Source organism: Scomber japonicus, chromosome 6 (assembly GCF_027409825.1).
Source record: "Scomber japonicus isolate fScoJap1 chromosome 6, fScoJap1.pri, whole genome shotgun sequence".
In the NCBI taxonomy this organism is placed as follows: Eukaryota; Metazoa; Chordata; class Actinopteri; order Scombriformes; family Scombridae; genus Scomber; species Scomber japonicus.
The window spans coordinates 39,891,640-39,909,503 of record NC_070583.1 but is presented as its reverse complement, the minus strand read 5'-3'; the positions used below and the strand labels follow the sequence as shown (position 1 = coordinate 39,909,503).

Below are 17,864 nucleotides of genomic sequence, written 5' to 3'. Positions count from 1 at the left end.
CTGTCACCTCTCAGAGAGAAGCTGTGCAGCTCTGTCCTCAGTTCTCAGCTCCCAGTCCTCTAGTCTGAGAGATCTGGACCTGAGTAACAACAACCTGCAGGATTCAGGAGTGAAGCAGCTTTCTGCTGGACTGGAGAGTCCACACTGTGCACTGGAAACTCTCAGGTCAGTTTTATTACTGTGTATATAAAGTCATATTTTTGGCTTCTCCCCATGTTCTAGTTTACATGAAGAATTTATGATACCAAAAAGATTTAGTGTATTGTCTGAGCTGAAGTGATGTAACATCAAGTATACAGTAAGTAAAACTCCTTCCACACCAACATCTGAGTCAGGATTTATGTTTCTGTCATTTAATCATCAATAAAGACTTGATGTACATTAAGTCATGAAAGTCTAATATAAGTCATGTTCTCTACATGCTGGTTGTTGTGGATTTTTAATGAATTCATCAGTGAATAGAGAACAGGAGTTCAGGATGTCTTACGTGTTTGAGGCCAAGCACAATAACTTCAGTGTTTTCTGAGTTTAGTAGCAGGAAGTTGCAGGTCATCCAGGCCTTTATGTCCTTAAGGCATGTTTGTTGTTGAGTTAACTGGTTGCTTTCATCTGCCTTTATTCAAAGATATAATTGAGTATCGTCTGCATTGTTTCTCATAGTATGACAGTAAATGAAGCATATATAAGGTGAATAGTATTGGTCCAAGCACTGAACCCTGAGGAACATCGTGTCTAACTTATGTTTGCATGGAGGATTTATCATTAATGTACAAACTGAAATCAATCTGATAGATAGGACTTAAACCAGTTTAATGCAGTTCCTTTGATTTCAACTGAATGTTCAAGTCTCTGTAACAGGAAGGCTGTGTCCCTGTGCACCATTTGCTCAAATCTCTCATATCCGACGCTGTCCTATGCACATGAATGCATCATGCTCACTGCATGCCGGTACCTGCAGAGAGAGACAGCTACAGAGAGAGACAGCTGTAGAGTGAGACAGCTGCAGAGAGAGACAGCTGTAGAGTGAGACAGCTGCAGCGAGAGAGAGACAGCTGTAGAGAGAGACAGCTGCAGAGTGAGACAGCTGCAGAGTGAGACAATCCTGTTTGCTTTTTATTATTTTGGACATTTCTTCTTCTCAGTAGGATGTGATTTAAAATGTAACGTAGTACAATACTTCAAACTAAACATACTTAAGTAAAAGTAAAGTTACAGATTTTTAAAACTACTTTAAAAAGTACAACTACACAAAAAACGACTCAATTACAGTAAAGTGAGTAAATGTAATGAGTTACTTTCCACCTCTGCTGTCACCTACAGAGTTACACACAGCTGGTGTCTTAGTACTTGGCTGTAGAACGGCTCCTCTCAGAACATAAATAAGTGTAAAGTTTGATGTCCTGCCTTATACAGCATGAGGTCTGCACTGTTCATGTTTTTCAGGTATCTTATTTAGAGCCTTAATAGTTGTTCAGTTCTTTAAGGTGTAGAAGTGGCTCACTGTTACTGAATGATACCCAGTGTGACGTGTTACTACCTCCTCTGATTCTATCTGTTATTGTGACCAGTGTTCATGATGGAAGGTCTCCAGTTGGAGGTGCAACTAAGTTCACTCTTTTGGTCATATATTTAGACTCTCTTTCTTATTACACAGGTAATGTAAATCCCTAGTTTGGGAATAAGGGGGTGGTGTGTTGTTCTGTGGATGCACAACATATCAGCAGTTTGGCCAAATGCCTTTACTGATGTCAATCCCCATTTAGATTTCCTTCTAATGCATTTCATTTTGACACGCTGGCTAGAAGTACACTTTGTTTAACTGATAAACTAGAGTCAAAATGATACTGGATCAACACTGAGAATGATCTCTGCTCAGGAGATAGGTGTGTGTGTGGTTGTGTGTGTGTGTGTGTGTGTGTATGTGTGTGTATGTGTGTGTGTGTGTGTGTGTCTGATTACTTATTCTTATCTTCATTAAGACTACTTAACGTTTCTAGAAGTTACCAAGCTATAGCTATTCCACTCTAGTGTGCTATTGATACTATACTGGTCTGAAATAGCTGATGCATGATAATATAAATAATGATTGTAGAAGGATGAAAAGTTTCACATTCTCCAGTTGGAATGTATGTGGAGTAAATAACCCAGTCAAGAGAGGGAAGGTTGTGACCCTCCTAAAGTCATCGGCCTCAGACATTATGTTCCTGCAGGGGACTCACTTGAAGAACAGCTGGCATGGCAGGTTAAGAGCAAAGTGGATAGGGGAAGTGTATCATTCCACCTTTTCATCCATAGTGAGAGATGCAGTCATTTTATGAAGTAAAGGTGCGGATATCGGGGTCGGTGGCTCATTATATATATCATAACTCGTACAACATGTGTAACACTGCTTTCAAGCTGCTTAATTTAGTTGTAGTTCTTGTGCAGTGGCAATAAAGTCTATTCTATTCAGTCTGTCAGGATGTCTGATCACAGAGGAAGGCTGTGCTTCTCTGGCCTCAGCTCTGAGCTCCAACCCCTCCCATCTGAAAGAGCTGGACCTGAGCTACAATCATCCAGGAGACTCAGGAGAGAAGTTCCTGTCTGCTGGACTGGAGGATCCACACTGGAGACTGGACACACTCAGGTATGGACAGACAGATGGACACTCTCAGGTATGGACAGACAGGTGGACACTCTCAGGTATAGACAGACAGGTGGACACTCTCAGGTATGGACAGACAGATGGACACACTCAGGTATGGACAGACAAATGGACACTCTCAGGTATGGACAGACAGGTGGACACTCTCAGGTATGGACAGACAGGTGGACAGTCTCAGGTATGGACAGGTTGACACTCTCAGGTATGGACAGATGGACACTCTCAGGTATGGACAGACAGGTGGACACTCTCAAGTATGGACAGACAGGTGGACACTCTCAGGTATGGACAGAGAGGTGGACACTCTCAGGTATGGACCGATGGACACTCTCAGGTATGGACAGATGGATAGACACTCTGACTAACTGAGGGACTCTGGTTCATGTTTAATGGTGGATATGAGTGAAGGTGTATGAAGCTGATTGTGTCTTTGTCTCTTCCTCCAGGATGGACCATGGTGGACTGCAGACACTGAAACCTGGTCTGAGGAAGTGTGAGTGTGTTTTCAGTTTGATTCATGAGAACTTTGAGAAAAACTGGATGAAATATGTAAAAGAAGTGAAAAAAGTTCAAAATGATAGAAAATGTGTTTAGTCAGAAATGGGCGTGGCCTAAACTGACATTTATCTTGAACCAATGAATCCATGAAACAGAAATTTCCTTCTGTTGGTCACAGTTCAGGAGTTAAAAGAGAAATGTTTTATAAATGTCCACATGGTGGCGCTACCTGCTCCAAAATGTCCCTCATGTCTCTCCTGCAGATAAAGTTCATTCATTCATACTGACTTCAGCTGTTTGGAGCATTTGGACTAAAATGTGTTTGTAACAGACGACAGTTTGAGATGGAAATAACAGACTTGATGTGCAAAGACCTTCACTTTACACCAAACCTGATGAACAAACATGAATATTACTGAATATCACTGTCATGTTGACTGTTCATGTTCTAACTGAACTGTTAAAGGTTCACTTACTCTGTATGTCCAAAGCTTTCAGTCACATCTTATGGTCTTCCTCAGTGATGGAGTGTCTCAGTTGTCATGGAGATGGTTTAAGTTTGAATGGTTTCAGTAAAGTAGTAAATAAATCAACAGATGATAAACTGCAGCTGTATTGTGTCTCGTTCTCTCCATCAGATGCCTGTGAACTGAAACTGGATCCAAACACAATGAGCAGAAACCTCAAACTGTCTGATAACAACAGGAAGGTGACACATGTGGAGGAGGTTCAGTCATATCCTGATCATCCAGACAGATTTGATATCTGGGCTCAGCTGCTGTGTAGAAATTATCTGACTGGTCGCTGTTACTGGGAGGTCGAGTGGAGAGGAATAGTTTATATATCAGTGAGTTACAGAAGAATCAGCAGGAAAGGAGACAGTGAAGACTGTGTGTTTGGAATGAATGATCAGTCCTGGAGTCTGAGATGCTCTGATGATGGTCGTTACTCTGTCTGTCACAATAACAGAGAAACACCCATCTCCTCCTCCTCCTCCTCCTCCTCCTCCTCCTCCTCCTCCTCCTCTGTCTCTAACAGAGTAGCAGTGTATGTAGACTGTCCTGCTGGCACTCTGTCCTTCTACAGAGTCTCCTCTGACACACTGATCCACCTCCACACCTTCAACACCACATTCACTGAACCTCTGTGTGCTGGGTTTGCAGTCTGGCGTGGTTCCTCAGTGTCTCTGTAGGAGGAGTAGTGAGGAGCAGAGAGGAGAAATGAGGAGCAGTGAGGAGCAGAGAGGAGCAGAGAAGAGCAGTGAGCAGCAGAGAGGAGCAGAGAGGAGCAGTGAGGAGTAGAGAGGAACAGTGAGGCGCAGGGAGGAGTAGAGAGGAGCAGTGAGGAGCAGTGAGGAGCAGAGCAGTGAGGAGCAGAGAGGAACAGTGAGGAGCAGAGAGGAACAGTGAGGAACAGAGGAGCAGTGAGGAGTAGAGAGGAACAGTGAGGCGCAGGGAGGAGTAGAGAGGAGCAGTGAGGAGCAGTGAGGAGCAGAGCAGAGAGGAGCAGTGAGGAGCAGAGAGGAGTAGTGGGGAGCAAAGAGGAGCAGAGAGGAGAAGTGAGGAGCAGTGAGGAGAAGTGAGGAGCAGAGAGGAGTAGTGGGGAGCAAAGAGGAGCAGAGAGGAGAAGTGAGGAGCAGTGAGGAGTAGTGGGGAGCAAAGAGGAGCAGAGAGGAGAAGTGAGGAGCAGAGAGGAGTAGTGGGGAGCAAAGAGGAGCAGAGAGGAGAAGTGAGGAGCAGTGAGGAGCAGAGAGGAGCCTCCTACCTGTTGAACATCATAACTGATAATATTGTTTAACACATTTGAATCACAATAAAGAAACTTGAATCCTGATATTAACTTCTTCTCATCAAACTCTAATCTACTCCTCCATCACCTCCTCAAACCCTCATTGACTCCTCTGTCTCCTCCCTCCTAGACTACAGTAACAGCATCTCTTCGGTTCCTCCTCCAAAGCTCTCAATAAACTCCAGAACCTCCTCTAGCTCCTCATCCCTCCACAACCTTTTCATTGATTGGTTTAATTGTTCTTAATGGACCTGCTGCTGTAAAGTGTCTTTGAGTATGTTAAAAGCTCTCTAGAAATAAAAATCATTATTATTAGTATTATTATTATCATTATTATTATTATTAATATTATTATGGCCCGAGCACCACAGTGTGAAGGCTCTATTGCAGGGGTATCAAACTCATATTCATTCAAGGGCCACATACAGACCAATTTGATCTCATGTGGGCCGGATCATTAAATAGATAGAGGGAAGGAAGGAAGGAAATAAGAAGGGAAGGAAGGAAAGCGAGACGAAAGGAAAGAGAGAAGAAAGGTAGGAAGGACAGACAGAACGAAGGAAGGAAAGAAGGAAGGACAGATGAAAGAAATGGAGGAACTAATGAAAGAACAAAGAAGGGAAAACAGGAAGGTAGGGAGGACAGATGGCAGGAAGGACAGATGGAAGAAAGGGAGCAAGGACAGATGGAAGGAAGAAAGGAACGAAGAAAGGAAAAAAGGAAGGGAGGAAGGACAGATGGAAGGAAGAAAGGAACGAAAAAGGGAAAAAAAATGGGAAAAAAGGATAAAAGGAAGGTAGGGAGGAAGGAAGGACAGATGGAAGGAAGGACGGAAGGAAGGAAGGAAAAGAAAGGAAAGTGGGCCGGATCGCACCCCTCGGCGGGCCGGTTCTGACCCACGGGCCGCATGGTTGACACCCCAGCTGTATTGAATCTGTAGGAATTCTTCTTTATTATTATTCTTCACCCAAAACAAACCCAATCTTGGCAGCCTAAACATAACCCAAAACTCATGAAACTTTGCACGCATCTCACACCCGGCGAAAAATGTGATATTTCATGGCTCGTGAAAATGTGTGTTGTAAAATGGCTCAATAGCGCCCTTTAGGCACATGAAAGAAATGGAGCCCCTCACCCCAGATTGATGTAGATAAAGGAAATTTGGTACACATATAAAACATGTCAAGACAAACAAAAAAGTCTCTTGGACCCATAACCGTAAGTCTAACAGGAAGTCGGGGCGGGATCTTGAAAATGCGTTGCGGCTTTAATTATTATTATTATAATGACTTATGTTAAAACATGACTGGATATAAATTAGTTTGTTTTTACTTATTTTTATTACAGAGAAAATACCCCAACACACATACACACAAAGACACATAGACACACACACACACAGACCTTCAGACAGTAAATAGAGTCTGAATACTTTATATATAAAATACACCTGTTTATCCGGGTCCCAGAAACTCAGACCTCCTTCTGTCCAGCCACACTCATCAGCTCCTCCTGAAGGATCCCAAGCTGTTCCCAGACCAGCAGAGATATGTAATCCCTTCAGTGTGTTCTGGGTCTCCTCCCAGTTGGACATACCTGGAACTCCTCTAAAGCGGGGTGTCCAGGAGGATCCTGACCTGGAGCCCAAACCACCTCAGCTGGCTCCTTTCCATATGAAGGAGCAGCGGCTCTACTCCTAGCCTCCTCCGGATGTCTGAACTCCTGACCCGATCTCTAAGGCTGAGCCCAGACTCTCTCTGCTTGGATCCAGCATCTCATTGTTCGGGTCACTACCCAAAGCTGGTGCGCAGAGGTGAGGGTTGGGACGTAGACTGACTGCTGAACTGAGAGCTTCACCTTCAGGCTCAGCCCTTTCTACACCAGGACGGTCATCACTGCTGATGCTGCACCCATCCACCTGGTGCTGCACCCATCCACCTGGTGCTGCACCCATCCACCTGTCAACCTCCCGCTCGATCTTACCCTCACTGTGAACAAGACCCCCAGATACTTCAACTCCTCCACTTGGGGCAGCCCCCCCCCCCAAAACCCTGAGGGGGCAGTCCACCTAGTTCCAGCAGAGCACCATGGTGTCAGATGTGGAGGTGCTGACTCTCATCCCGACCGCTTCACATTCAGCTGGAAACTGTCCCAGAGCCTGTTGGAGGTCTTCACTTGTAGAGTCCAACAGAACAACATCAACCACAAAAAGCATAACCCAAAACTCATGAAACTTTGCACGCATCTCACACCCGGTGAAAAATGTGATATTTCATGGTTTGTGAAAATGTGTGTTGTAAAATGGCTCAATAGCGCCTCCTAGGCACATGAAAGAAATGGAGCCCCTCACCCCAGATTGATGTAGATAAAGGAAATTTGTTACACATATAAAACATGTCAAGACAAACAAAAAAGTCTCTTGGACCCATAACTGTAAGTCTAACAGGAAGTCGGGGCAGGATCTTGAAAATGCGTTGCGGCTTTAATTATTATTATTATAATGACTTATGTTAAAACATGACTGGATATAAATTATTACAGTGAAAATACCCCAACACACATACACACAAAGACACACACACACACACACACATCCACAAAGACACACACACACACATTCACATACACACACACACACAGACACAAAGGCACACACATACACAAAGACACACACACACACATTCACACACACACACACAAAGACACACAAAGACACACACACTTCTCGCAGTCAACAGGAAGGGTGGATAGTGGGCGGTGATTGGCTGACAGACCCGGCAGCTGTCACTAAGCGCCGCCCCTCTCAGCGACGTCAGGAGAAGTTAAAAAACAAACAAACATCAGGAAGAAGATCAACAACATGGCGGCTCAGTGAGCGGAGACAGCGAGCACTGAGCACACATCTGGCCGGTCTGGGAGCGTCTGTCCGCGGGAGACAGCCCGCTCTGACCGCCCACACATGACGGAGGCAGGCCGGGGACAGACCGCGGGAGACGGCCGGGGACAGGCCGCGGGAGACGGCCGGGGACAGGCTGCGGGAGACGGCCGGGGACAAACTACGGGAGGGGGACACACTGCGGGAGACGGCCGGAGACAGGCTGCAGGAGGAGGACAGACTGCAGGAGACAGATGGAAGAGACACATCGTCCGACAGCTGAAGCACAGAGACCTGAACCAGCACGACATGTTCCAGGACCTGATCTGCTTCTGTAAGGAGGACAAGTACCAGTTTAACCAGTTTAACCAGTTGAACCAGTCAGTGACCACTCAGACCATCTTACAGTATAAATCACTGCAGCTAAATGTGAGATTCACTGAATGAAGTTTTAGATGAATTTAAAATATGAAACAGGAAGTGAAGCTTCAGTATAGAGTTACTCAGTAATTCCTTACTTATAGTTTGTATAGAAACAGAGCTGTAATTAGCTCTGTCCAATCAGACCAGCTGTAGCCACGCCCAGCAGTGACATCAGCAGGCTAACAGCTGCTGGGAAGTTATTCAGGAAGTTAAAATAACCACATTGTTCCTCTTCCTCTGTGAGCTCACTCATGTGTGACAGTCTGCTGCTGCTGTGTCATCTGTGCTGGCTGCAGGACACGGGACACGTGTTACAGGACACATGTTACATGTTACATAACACATGTTACAGGATACATGTTACAGGATGCATGTTACATGTTACATGACACATGTTACAGGACACGTGTTACAGGACACATGTTACATGTTACAGGACACATGTTACATGTTACAGGACACATGTTACATGTTACAGGACGCATGTTACAGGACACATGTTACAGGACACATGTTACATGTTACAGGACACATGTTACAGGACACATGTTACATGTTACAGGACACATGTTACATGTTACAGGACGCATGTTACAGGACACGTGTTACAGGACACATGTTACATGTTACAGGACACATGTTACAGGACACATGTTACATGTTACAGGATGCATGTTACATGTTACAGGACACATGTTACATGTTACAGGACACACGTTACAAGTTACAGGACACACGTTACAAGTTACAGAATACATGTTACAGGATGCATGTTACATGTTACAGGACACATGTTACATGTTACAGGACACATGTTACATGTTACAGGACACATGTTACATGTTACAGGACACACGTTACAAGTTACAGAATACATGTTACAGGACGCATGTTACATGTTACAGGACACATGTTACATGTTACAGGACACATGTTACATGTTACATGACACGTTACAAGTTACAGGACACATGTTACATGTTACAGGACACATGTTACAGGACACACGTTACATGTTACAGGACACATGTTACATGATACAGGACACATGTTACATGTTACAGGACACATGTTACATGTTACAGGACACATGTTACATGTTACAGGACACACGTTACAGGACACATGTTACATGTTACAGGACACATGTTACATGTTACAGGACACATGTTACAGGACACACATTACAAGTTACAGGACACATGTTACAGGACACATGTTACATGTTACAGGACACAGGACACATGTTACAGGACACATGTTACAGGACACATGTTACATGTTACAGGACACATGTTACATGTTATAGGACACATGTTACAGGACACATGTTACATTTTATAGGACACATGTTACAGGACACATGTTACATGTTACAGGACACATTTTACATGATACAGGACACATGTTACATGTTACAGGACACATGTTACATGACACACGTTACATGTTACAGGACACATGTTACAGGACACATGTTACATATTACAGGACACATGTTACATGTTACAGGACACATGTTACATGACACATGTTACAAGTTACAGGACACATGTTACATGTTACAGGACACATGTTACATGTTACAGGACGCATCTTACATGTTACAGGACACATGTTACAAGTTACAGGACACATGTTACATGTTACAGGACACATGTTACAGGACACATGTTACAGGACACATGTTACAGGACACATGTTACAAGTTACAGGACACATGTTACATGTTACGTGACACATGTTACAGGACATGTGTTACAGGACATATGTTACATGTTACAGGACACATGTTACATGTTACAGGACACGTGTTACATGTTACAGGACACGTGTTACATGTTACAGGACACATGTTACAGGACACGTGTTACATGTTACAGGACACATGTTACATGTTACAGGACACATGTTACAGGACACGTTACATATTACATGATGGTTTTCGTGTTATTTTCAGACACTCGGCTGTTGCAGAAGACGTGTCTGACTAAAGGAATCCTGAGCTGCTCCATCAGGTAACTGATGACCTCTGACCTCTGAGCTCACCTGTGTGTGTTTGTTTCGTACATGCAGGCAGCTCACCTGTGTGTGTTTGTTTCGTACATGCAGGCAGCCCTCTGGTGACAGCAGCGTCTCGTCTCTGCTGTTGCAGAACAACCAGCTGAAGAAGACCACCGGAGAGGTCGGACACACCTGCTGACATCATCACTGGGACACGTCATGTGATTCATCACATGGATTTAAAAAAGAACTTCATTAGTTAATTAATGTTAACCTGTTTGTTACAGCTGGCCTTTCAGGTGGTCGAACTGCAGCAACAAATACAGACCAGAGAAGAAGAACTGAAGGACCAACAAGCCAGGTAACACACATACACACATTGATGGTGATGGTGATGATGATGATGATGATGATGATGGTGATGGTGGTGATGGTGATGGTGATGGTGATGATGATGATGACGGTGATGATGGTGATGGTGATGGTGGTGATGGTGATGGTGATGGTGATGGTGATGGTGATGATGATGATGATGATGATGATGGTGATGATGATGATGACGGTGATGATGGTGATGGTGATGGTGGTGATGGTGATGGTGATGGTGATGGTGATGGTGGTGATGGTGATGGTGATGGTGATGGTGATGATGATGATGATGATGACGGTGATGATGGTGATGGTGATGATGATGATGACGGTGATGATGACGGTGATGATGTCACTCTCTCTGCCCAGGCTCGGGGAGGAGGAGCGTCGGCTGGCGGGTGCATTTGATGCCCACCAGGAGCTGCAGGGGCGGGTGGAGCGGCTCCAGGAGGAGAACCGGGTGATGAAGGTGGAGTACGACGCTCTGCTGGAGCGACAGAGACGAGCCGAGACGAGTCTGAGAGACGAGAAGCTGAGAGAAGGACACCTGCTGGAGGACGTGATCCACCTGAAGCAGCAGGCCGCTGCACGCATGAACAGCCGCAACGAGAGGCGCTCCAGGTCCCAAAACTACTCTGTATACCCAACGGTGGGGGGGGTTGGGGTTAGGGTTGGGGGAGTTAGGATTGGAGGGGGCGGGGTCAGGGTTAGGGTTGGAGGGGGCGGGGTTAGGGTTGGGGGTTGGGGGTGTTAGGGTTAGGGGAGGGGGGTTGGGGGGGTTAGGGTTAGGAACTGCAGCTCACTCTCATTCTGTTCTGTTTAGAGCTCGAGAAGCAAATCTGAGGAAAGAACTACAGACAGCAGCAAGGTCAAAGGTCATCATAGACAGGTACGACCTCACACCTTCATCATGTTACTGATGATGGTCATGATGGTGATGATGATGGTGGTGATGATGGTGATGATGATGGTGATGATGATGATGATGATGGTGATGGTGGTGATGGTGGTGATGGTGATGATGGTGATGGTGATGATGATGGTGATGATGATGAAGGTGATGATGATGATCGTGATGAAGGTGATGATGGTGATGGTGATGATGATGATGGTGATGGTGATGATGATGATGATGATGATGATGTGTTTCAGCTCCTCCAGTGCTCCGTCCTCCAGATCCACGTCTCCAAAGACCTCGTCCACAGAGCGAGGACACGCTCGTCTCTTCAGGTAAAGACTGCAGCGTCTCACCTGTCTGTCTGTCTCAGCTGTCTGTCTCACCTGTCTGTCTCTGTCTCACCTGTCTGTCTGTCTGTCTCACCTGTCTGTCTGTCTCACCTGTCTGTCTCTGTCTCACCTGTCTGTCTGTCTGTCGGTCTGTCTCACCTGTCTCTGTCTCACCTGTCTGTCTGTCTCACCTGTCTGTCTCAGGTCAGCGTCCGCCACGTCTCCCAGGATTCTCAAGTCCATCAAAGACCTGTTTGAGTGAGTTCTGAACCTCCAGAGACCGGAACAGAAGATGAGTCGTACAATCAGTTTCACAAAAGTTCAGAAGTGAATTAATAAATGAATCTGTTTGTTTGTGTGTGTGTTTGTGTGTGTGTTTGTGTGTGTGTTTGTGTGTGTGTGTGTGTGTGTGTGTGTGTGTGTGTGTGTGTGTGTGTGTGTGTCTGTTTGTGTGTGTGTGTGTGTGTGTGTGTTTGTGTTTGTGTGTGTGTGTGTGTGTGTGTGTGTGTGTGTAAACAGGAAGAGGCGGGGTCATTCTGTCTGCAGTTTGGAGGAGGATCAGTTTTGTCCCGTAGGAATCTGTCTGTCAGCCAGAGTTCCTGTTAGAGCTCTGCAAGTCCTGGTACTACACACAGTGCACACTGAGTACTACACACTGAGTACTACACACAGTACACACTGAGTACTACACATTGAGTACTACACACTGAGTACCACACACAGAGTACACACTGAGTACTACACACAGTACACACTGAGTACTACACACTGAGTACTACACACAGTACACACTGAGTACTACACATTGAGTACTACACACTGAGTACACACTGAGTACTACACACTGAGTACCACACACAGAGTACACACTGAGTACTACACACAGAGTACACACTGAGTACCACACACAGAGTACACACTGACTACTACACACTGAGTACTTGCTGTTAGTGAGGTGCATCATGGCAGTTGTAGTTCTGTGTAGTTTTTATAACAGACAGATGTTCTGACAGGAAGCTCATGAGCAAGGCATCAACGCGGTGCGGTTCAGCTGCAGCTCGGACCTGCTGGCCACCGGAGGAACTGACCGGGTCATCAAGCTGTGGGAGGTCCGCGCAGGTACGCTGGTCTCAGCTCAGCTTCATTTCTATTGGTCAGTGATTGGGATGACATGTTCTGACCTCACTGATGATGTCATCAGGCTCGCTGACCCACAGAGCGACTCTGGACGGCAGCACGGAGGGAATCACCTGCATCGAGTTCGACCCGAAGGTGAGTACAACACCTGAACCACACCTGAACCATACCTGAATTACACCTGAACCACACCTGAACCATACCTGAACCATACCTGAGTCACACCTGAGTCACATCTGAACCATACCTGAACCACACCTAGTTGAAGTGGCGTCATACTGAGACCCACACCCTCACTGTGAAGAAGACCCCCAGATACTTAAACTCCTTCACTTGGGGCAGAAATGCCCCCCCCCCCAACCCTGAGGGGGCAGTCCACCTTGTTCCAGCAGAACACCATGGCCTCAGATGTGGAGGTGCAGCTGGAAACCGTCCCAGAGCCTGTTGGAGGACTTCACCTGTAGAGTCCAACAGAAGAACATCAACCACAAAAAGCAGAGAGGTGATTCTGAGGTCCCCAAGCTGGACTCTCTCCTCCCCCCAGGTGCACCTTGAGACTCTGTCCATGAAGATCCCAAACAGGATCAGAGACCAGGGACAGCCCTGATGGAGCCCAACACCCACTGAGACCAGGTCTGACTTACCGCAGAGAATGTGAACACAGCTCTCACAGCGGTTTTATAGGGACCCCCCTCTTTAAAAATAGGTACCATCATCCCGGTCTGCCAGTCCATGGGTCAATATCCCTGACCTCCATGACAGCCCCACAATGTCCAGAGCCTTCAGCAACTCAGCATGAATCTCCTCCACAGAGGACATGTTGGTCAGGTTTAAGAGTTCCTGGGTGGAGGTCAGCAGCCTGTTTATTGAAGCTACATACATACAGCAGGACTCATATGAGGCGTTATACGTGCTGTACAAAAAGAGAACAATATCAAAATAACATAAATGTGAATGAATGTAATTTCAAAGCAATAAATCCACCTGAGTCACACCTCAACCACACCTGAACCACACCTCAACCACACCTCAACCACACCTCAACCACACCTGTACTGTGACCTCTGACCTCCTTAGTCTGATGTTTTTTGTGTTTTCAGGGTCTGAGGATTCTCGCGGCGTCATACGATAAATCGGCATTGTTGTGGCGTTTGGACGACTCTGTTCCCAAGGTAACCACAAACTGTCCCATCATGCACTGCGCTCTCAGCTTGCTGGTTCTGAAACAACCAAAGACCAGAAAGTAAACATCATCTGTCTTTGTCTCACCTATCTGTCTCACCTGTCTGTCTGTGTCTCACCTGTGTGTCTCACCTGTCTGTGTCTCACCTGTCCGTCTGTGTCTCATCTGTCTGTCTGTCTCACCTGTCTGTCTGTGTCTCACCTGTGTGTCTCACCTGTCTGTGTCTCACCTGTCCGTCTGTGTCTCATCTGTCTGTCTCATCTGTCTGTCTGTCTCACCTGTCTGTCTGTGTCTCACCTGTCTGTCTCATCTGTCTCTGTCTCATCTGTCTGTCTGTGTCTCACCTGTCTTAGTTTCATCCATCTGTCTCTCACCTGTCTGTCTCACCTGTCTCTGGCTCACCTGTCTGTGTCTCACCTGTCTGTCTCACCTGTCTTAGTTTCATCCATCTGTATCTCACCTGTCTGTCTCACCTGTCTGTGTCTCACCTGTCTGTCTCACCTGTCTTAGTTTCATCCATCTGTATCTCACATGTCTGTCTATGTCTCACCTGTCTGTCTCACATGTCTGTCTCACCTGTCTGTCTCACCTGTCTATGTCTCACCTGTCTGTCTCACCTGTGTCAGCTGACTCTGACAGGTCACAGCAGGAAGGTGACAGCAGCGAGGTTCAGTGGTCTTCATCAGGTGGTGACCGGCAGCGCCGACAGAACCATCAGACTGTGGGACCTGCAGAGAGCTGCCTGTAAGTCTCATCAATATCTGATCTATAACTAATCAATAACTGATCTATAACTAATCAATAACTGATCAATAACTATCAATAACTGATCTATAACTATCAATAACTGATCTATAACTAATCAATAGGTGATACTGTACCAGGTGATACTGTACCAGGTGCAGACTGTACCAGGTGACACTGTACCAGGGGTAGACTGTACCAGGTGACACTGTACCAGGTGACACTGTACCAGGTGACACTGCACCAGGTGATACTGTACCAGGTGACACTGTACCAGGTGCAGACTGTACCAGGTGATACTGTACCAGGTGATACTGTACCAGGTGACAGTACCAGGTGCAGACTGTACCCGGTGCAGACTGTACCAGGTGATACTGTACCAGGTGACAGTACCAGGTGCAGACTGTACCAGGTGACACTGTACCAGGTGACAGTACCAGGTGCAGACTGTACCCGGTGCAGACTGTACCAGGTGATACTGTACCAGGTGACAGTACCAGGTGCAGACTGTATCAGGTGACACTGTACCAGGTGATACTGTACCAGGTGACAGTACCAGGTGCAGACTGTACCAGGTGACAGTACCAGGTGCAGACTGTGTTTAAGCAGAACTTCTCCTACAGGTGTGCAGGTAGTTGAAGTGGCGTCATACTGCAGCGATCTGGTCTGCTCTGAAAACAGCATCATCAGCGGACACTATGACTCCAAGATCAGAGTCTGGGACACCAGGTAACACCTCACCACTTCATACCTCACCATTTCATACCTCACCACTTCACCACTTCACCACTTCACACCTCACCACTTCATACCTCACCACTTCACACTTCACCACTTCACCACTTCACACTTCACACTTCACCACTTCATACCTCACCATTTCATACCTCACCACTTCACCACTTCACCACTTCACACCTCACTACTTCATACCTCACCACTTCACCACTTCACACCTCACCACTTCACCACTTCATACCTCACCACTTCACACCTCACCACTTCATACCTCACCACTTCACCACTTCACACTTCACCACTTCACCACTTCGTACCTCACCACTTCACCACCTCACCACTTCACCACCTCACCATTTCACTACTTCACCACTTCATACTTCACCACTTAATTGACTCCTCCATGTCTTCCTCTGTTGCCTAGCAACAGCTCAGCCCACATTACACACACTAACAGACTAAACTCATCGTTTAATGAGGTCATCACTGAGAGGAAGCCTGTCGCCCCCTGCTGGCCAGATAATAAAGGATAAATAAAGGTTTAATAAAGGATAAATAAAGGTTTAATAAAGGTTTATGAAGGTTTAATGAAGGTTTAATGAAGGTTTTGTCTGCAGTGGCTTCACAGCTAATTCTGACTTACAGATGTTAAAAACTGTAAATTAATCTTCAAGTTTAATGAGGGCTGCGTTTCAAAATAAAATACATGACAGAGTCTTTGTAACGAGTGTGACTCTCAAAATAAAGCCGGTCATATTTGACTCATAGATCATTTATTCTGTGTGGGGCTGATATGAGACCTACTAAATGTTCTGTGATTGGTCAGCTCGTATCCCACCTGACCAGTCGTATGTCACCTGCATGCTGTTACCTGTCAGGTGTGTCACTCTGGTAGTTAAACAGCTGAAATGTTTGCTTCAGGACGGTCAGCTGTATCCAGGAGCTTCCCGCTCAGGGTCGAGTGACGTCATTGGACATCAGCTCCGACCATCGCCAGCTGCTCAGCTGTTGCCGTGACGACTGCCTCCAGCTGGTCGACCTGAGGAGGTGGAGCAACGACCGCATGTGCTTCAGGTAGGAACATCCGATCAGTGATGATTCATTAATGTTTGAGTCGGTTTTTATGATTTTATCCTCATCAGCTGTTTGTGTTTGTGTCTCAGAGCGGACGGCTTTAAATGTGGCAGCGACAGCACCAAAGCTGTGATCAGGTGAGTTATTGATCCGATCAGTCTCTGATCAGCTGACAGACACCAGATTCAAACTGTCTGAACTGTGAAACTGACAGATGTTGTGAATCAGCAGGTCAGTCTGGCCCTGTTTACATCTCTTAATAATAACAATAATAATAATAGTACATTTTATTTGTAGAGAGCGTTTAACACTACTCGAAGGAGCTTTACATAAAATGAATAAATAAAAACCTACCTGTTTATCTGGGGTCCTCCACCTGCATCACTGCTGATGTCACCTGTCAATCTCACGCTCCATCTCACCCTCACTGTGAACAAGACCCCCAGATACTTAAACTCCTCCGCTTGGGGCAGCACCCCCCCCCCCCCACCCTGAGGGGGCAGTACACCTTGTTCCAGCAGAGCACCATGGTCTCAGATGTGGAGGTGCTGACTCTCATCCCGACCGCTTCACATTCAGCTGCAAACCATCCCAGAGCCTGTTGGAGGACTTCACCTGTAGAGTCCAACAGAACAACATCAACCACAAAAAGCAGAGAGGTGATTCTGAGGTCCCCAAACTGGACTCTCTCCTCCCCCCGGCTGCACCTTGAGACTCATGAGTCCATGAAGATCACAAACAGGATCAGAGACCAGGGACAGCCCTGATGGAGCCCAACACCCACTGAGACCAGGTCTGACTTACTGCAGAGAATGTGAACACAGCTCTCACAGCGGTTGTATAGGGACCCCCCTCTTTAAAAATAGGGACCATCATCCCGGTCTGCCAGTCCATGGGTCAATATCCCTGACCTCCATGACAGCCCCACAATGTCCAGAGCCTTCAGCATCTCAGGGTGAATCTCCTCCACAGAGGACATGTTGGTCGGGTTTAGGAGTTCCTGGGTGGAGGTCAGCAGCCTGTTTATTGAAGCTACATACATACAGCAGGACTCATATGAGGGGTTATACGTGCTGTACAAAAAGAGAACAATATCAAAATAACATAAATGTGAATGAATGTAATCTATTACATTTACACAGAAAACCATTGAAATGACC

The 17,864-nt window shown here is 46.2% G+C and overlaps 1 protein-coding gene across 1 annotated transcript in view; it reads left to right on the top strand.

The window, feature by feature from the left end:
- Positions 1-7,766: 7,766 nt before the first annotated feature.
- Positions 7,767-17,864, top strand: part of LOC128360287 (protein Atg16l2) — an 11,294-nt gene continuing 1,196 nt past the window's right edge. Inside the window, exons 1-16 of the mRNA XM_053320691.1 lie at positions 7,767-8,139; positions 10,189-10,246; positions 10,341-10,413; positions 10,520-10,593; positions 10,971-11,222; positions 11,425-11,490; positions 11,754-11,831; positions 12,033-12,086; positions 12,348-12,450; positions 12,842-12,947; positions 13,030-13,100; positions 14,066-14,137; positions 14,775-14,892; positions 15,516-15,621; positions 16,552-16,704; positions 16,794-16,841. Coding sequence (XP_053176666.1) covers positions 7,890-8,139; positions 10,189-10,246; positions 10,341-10,413; positions 10,520-10,593; positions 10,971-11,222; positions 11,425-11,490; positions 11,754-11,831; positions 12,033-12,086; positions 12,348-12,450; positions 12,842-12,947; positions 13,030-13,100; positions 14,066-14,137; positions 14,775-14,892; positions 15,516-15,621; positions 16,552-16,704; positions 16,794-16,841 — 1,682 coding nt within the window. The 5' untranslated portion in view covers positions 7,767-7,889. The remainder of the gene's footprint in view (positions 8,140-10,188; positions 10,247-10,340; positions 10,414-10,519; positions 10,594-10,970; positions 11,223-11,424; positions 11,491-11,753; positions 11,832-12,032; positions 12,087-12,347; positions 12,451-12,841; positions 12,948-13,029; positions 13,101-14,065; positions 14,138-14,774; positions 14,893-15,515; positions 15,622-16,551; positions 16,705-16,793; positions 16,842-17,864) is intronic.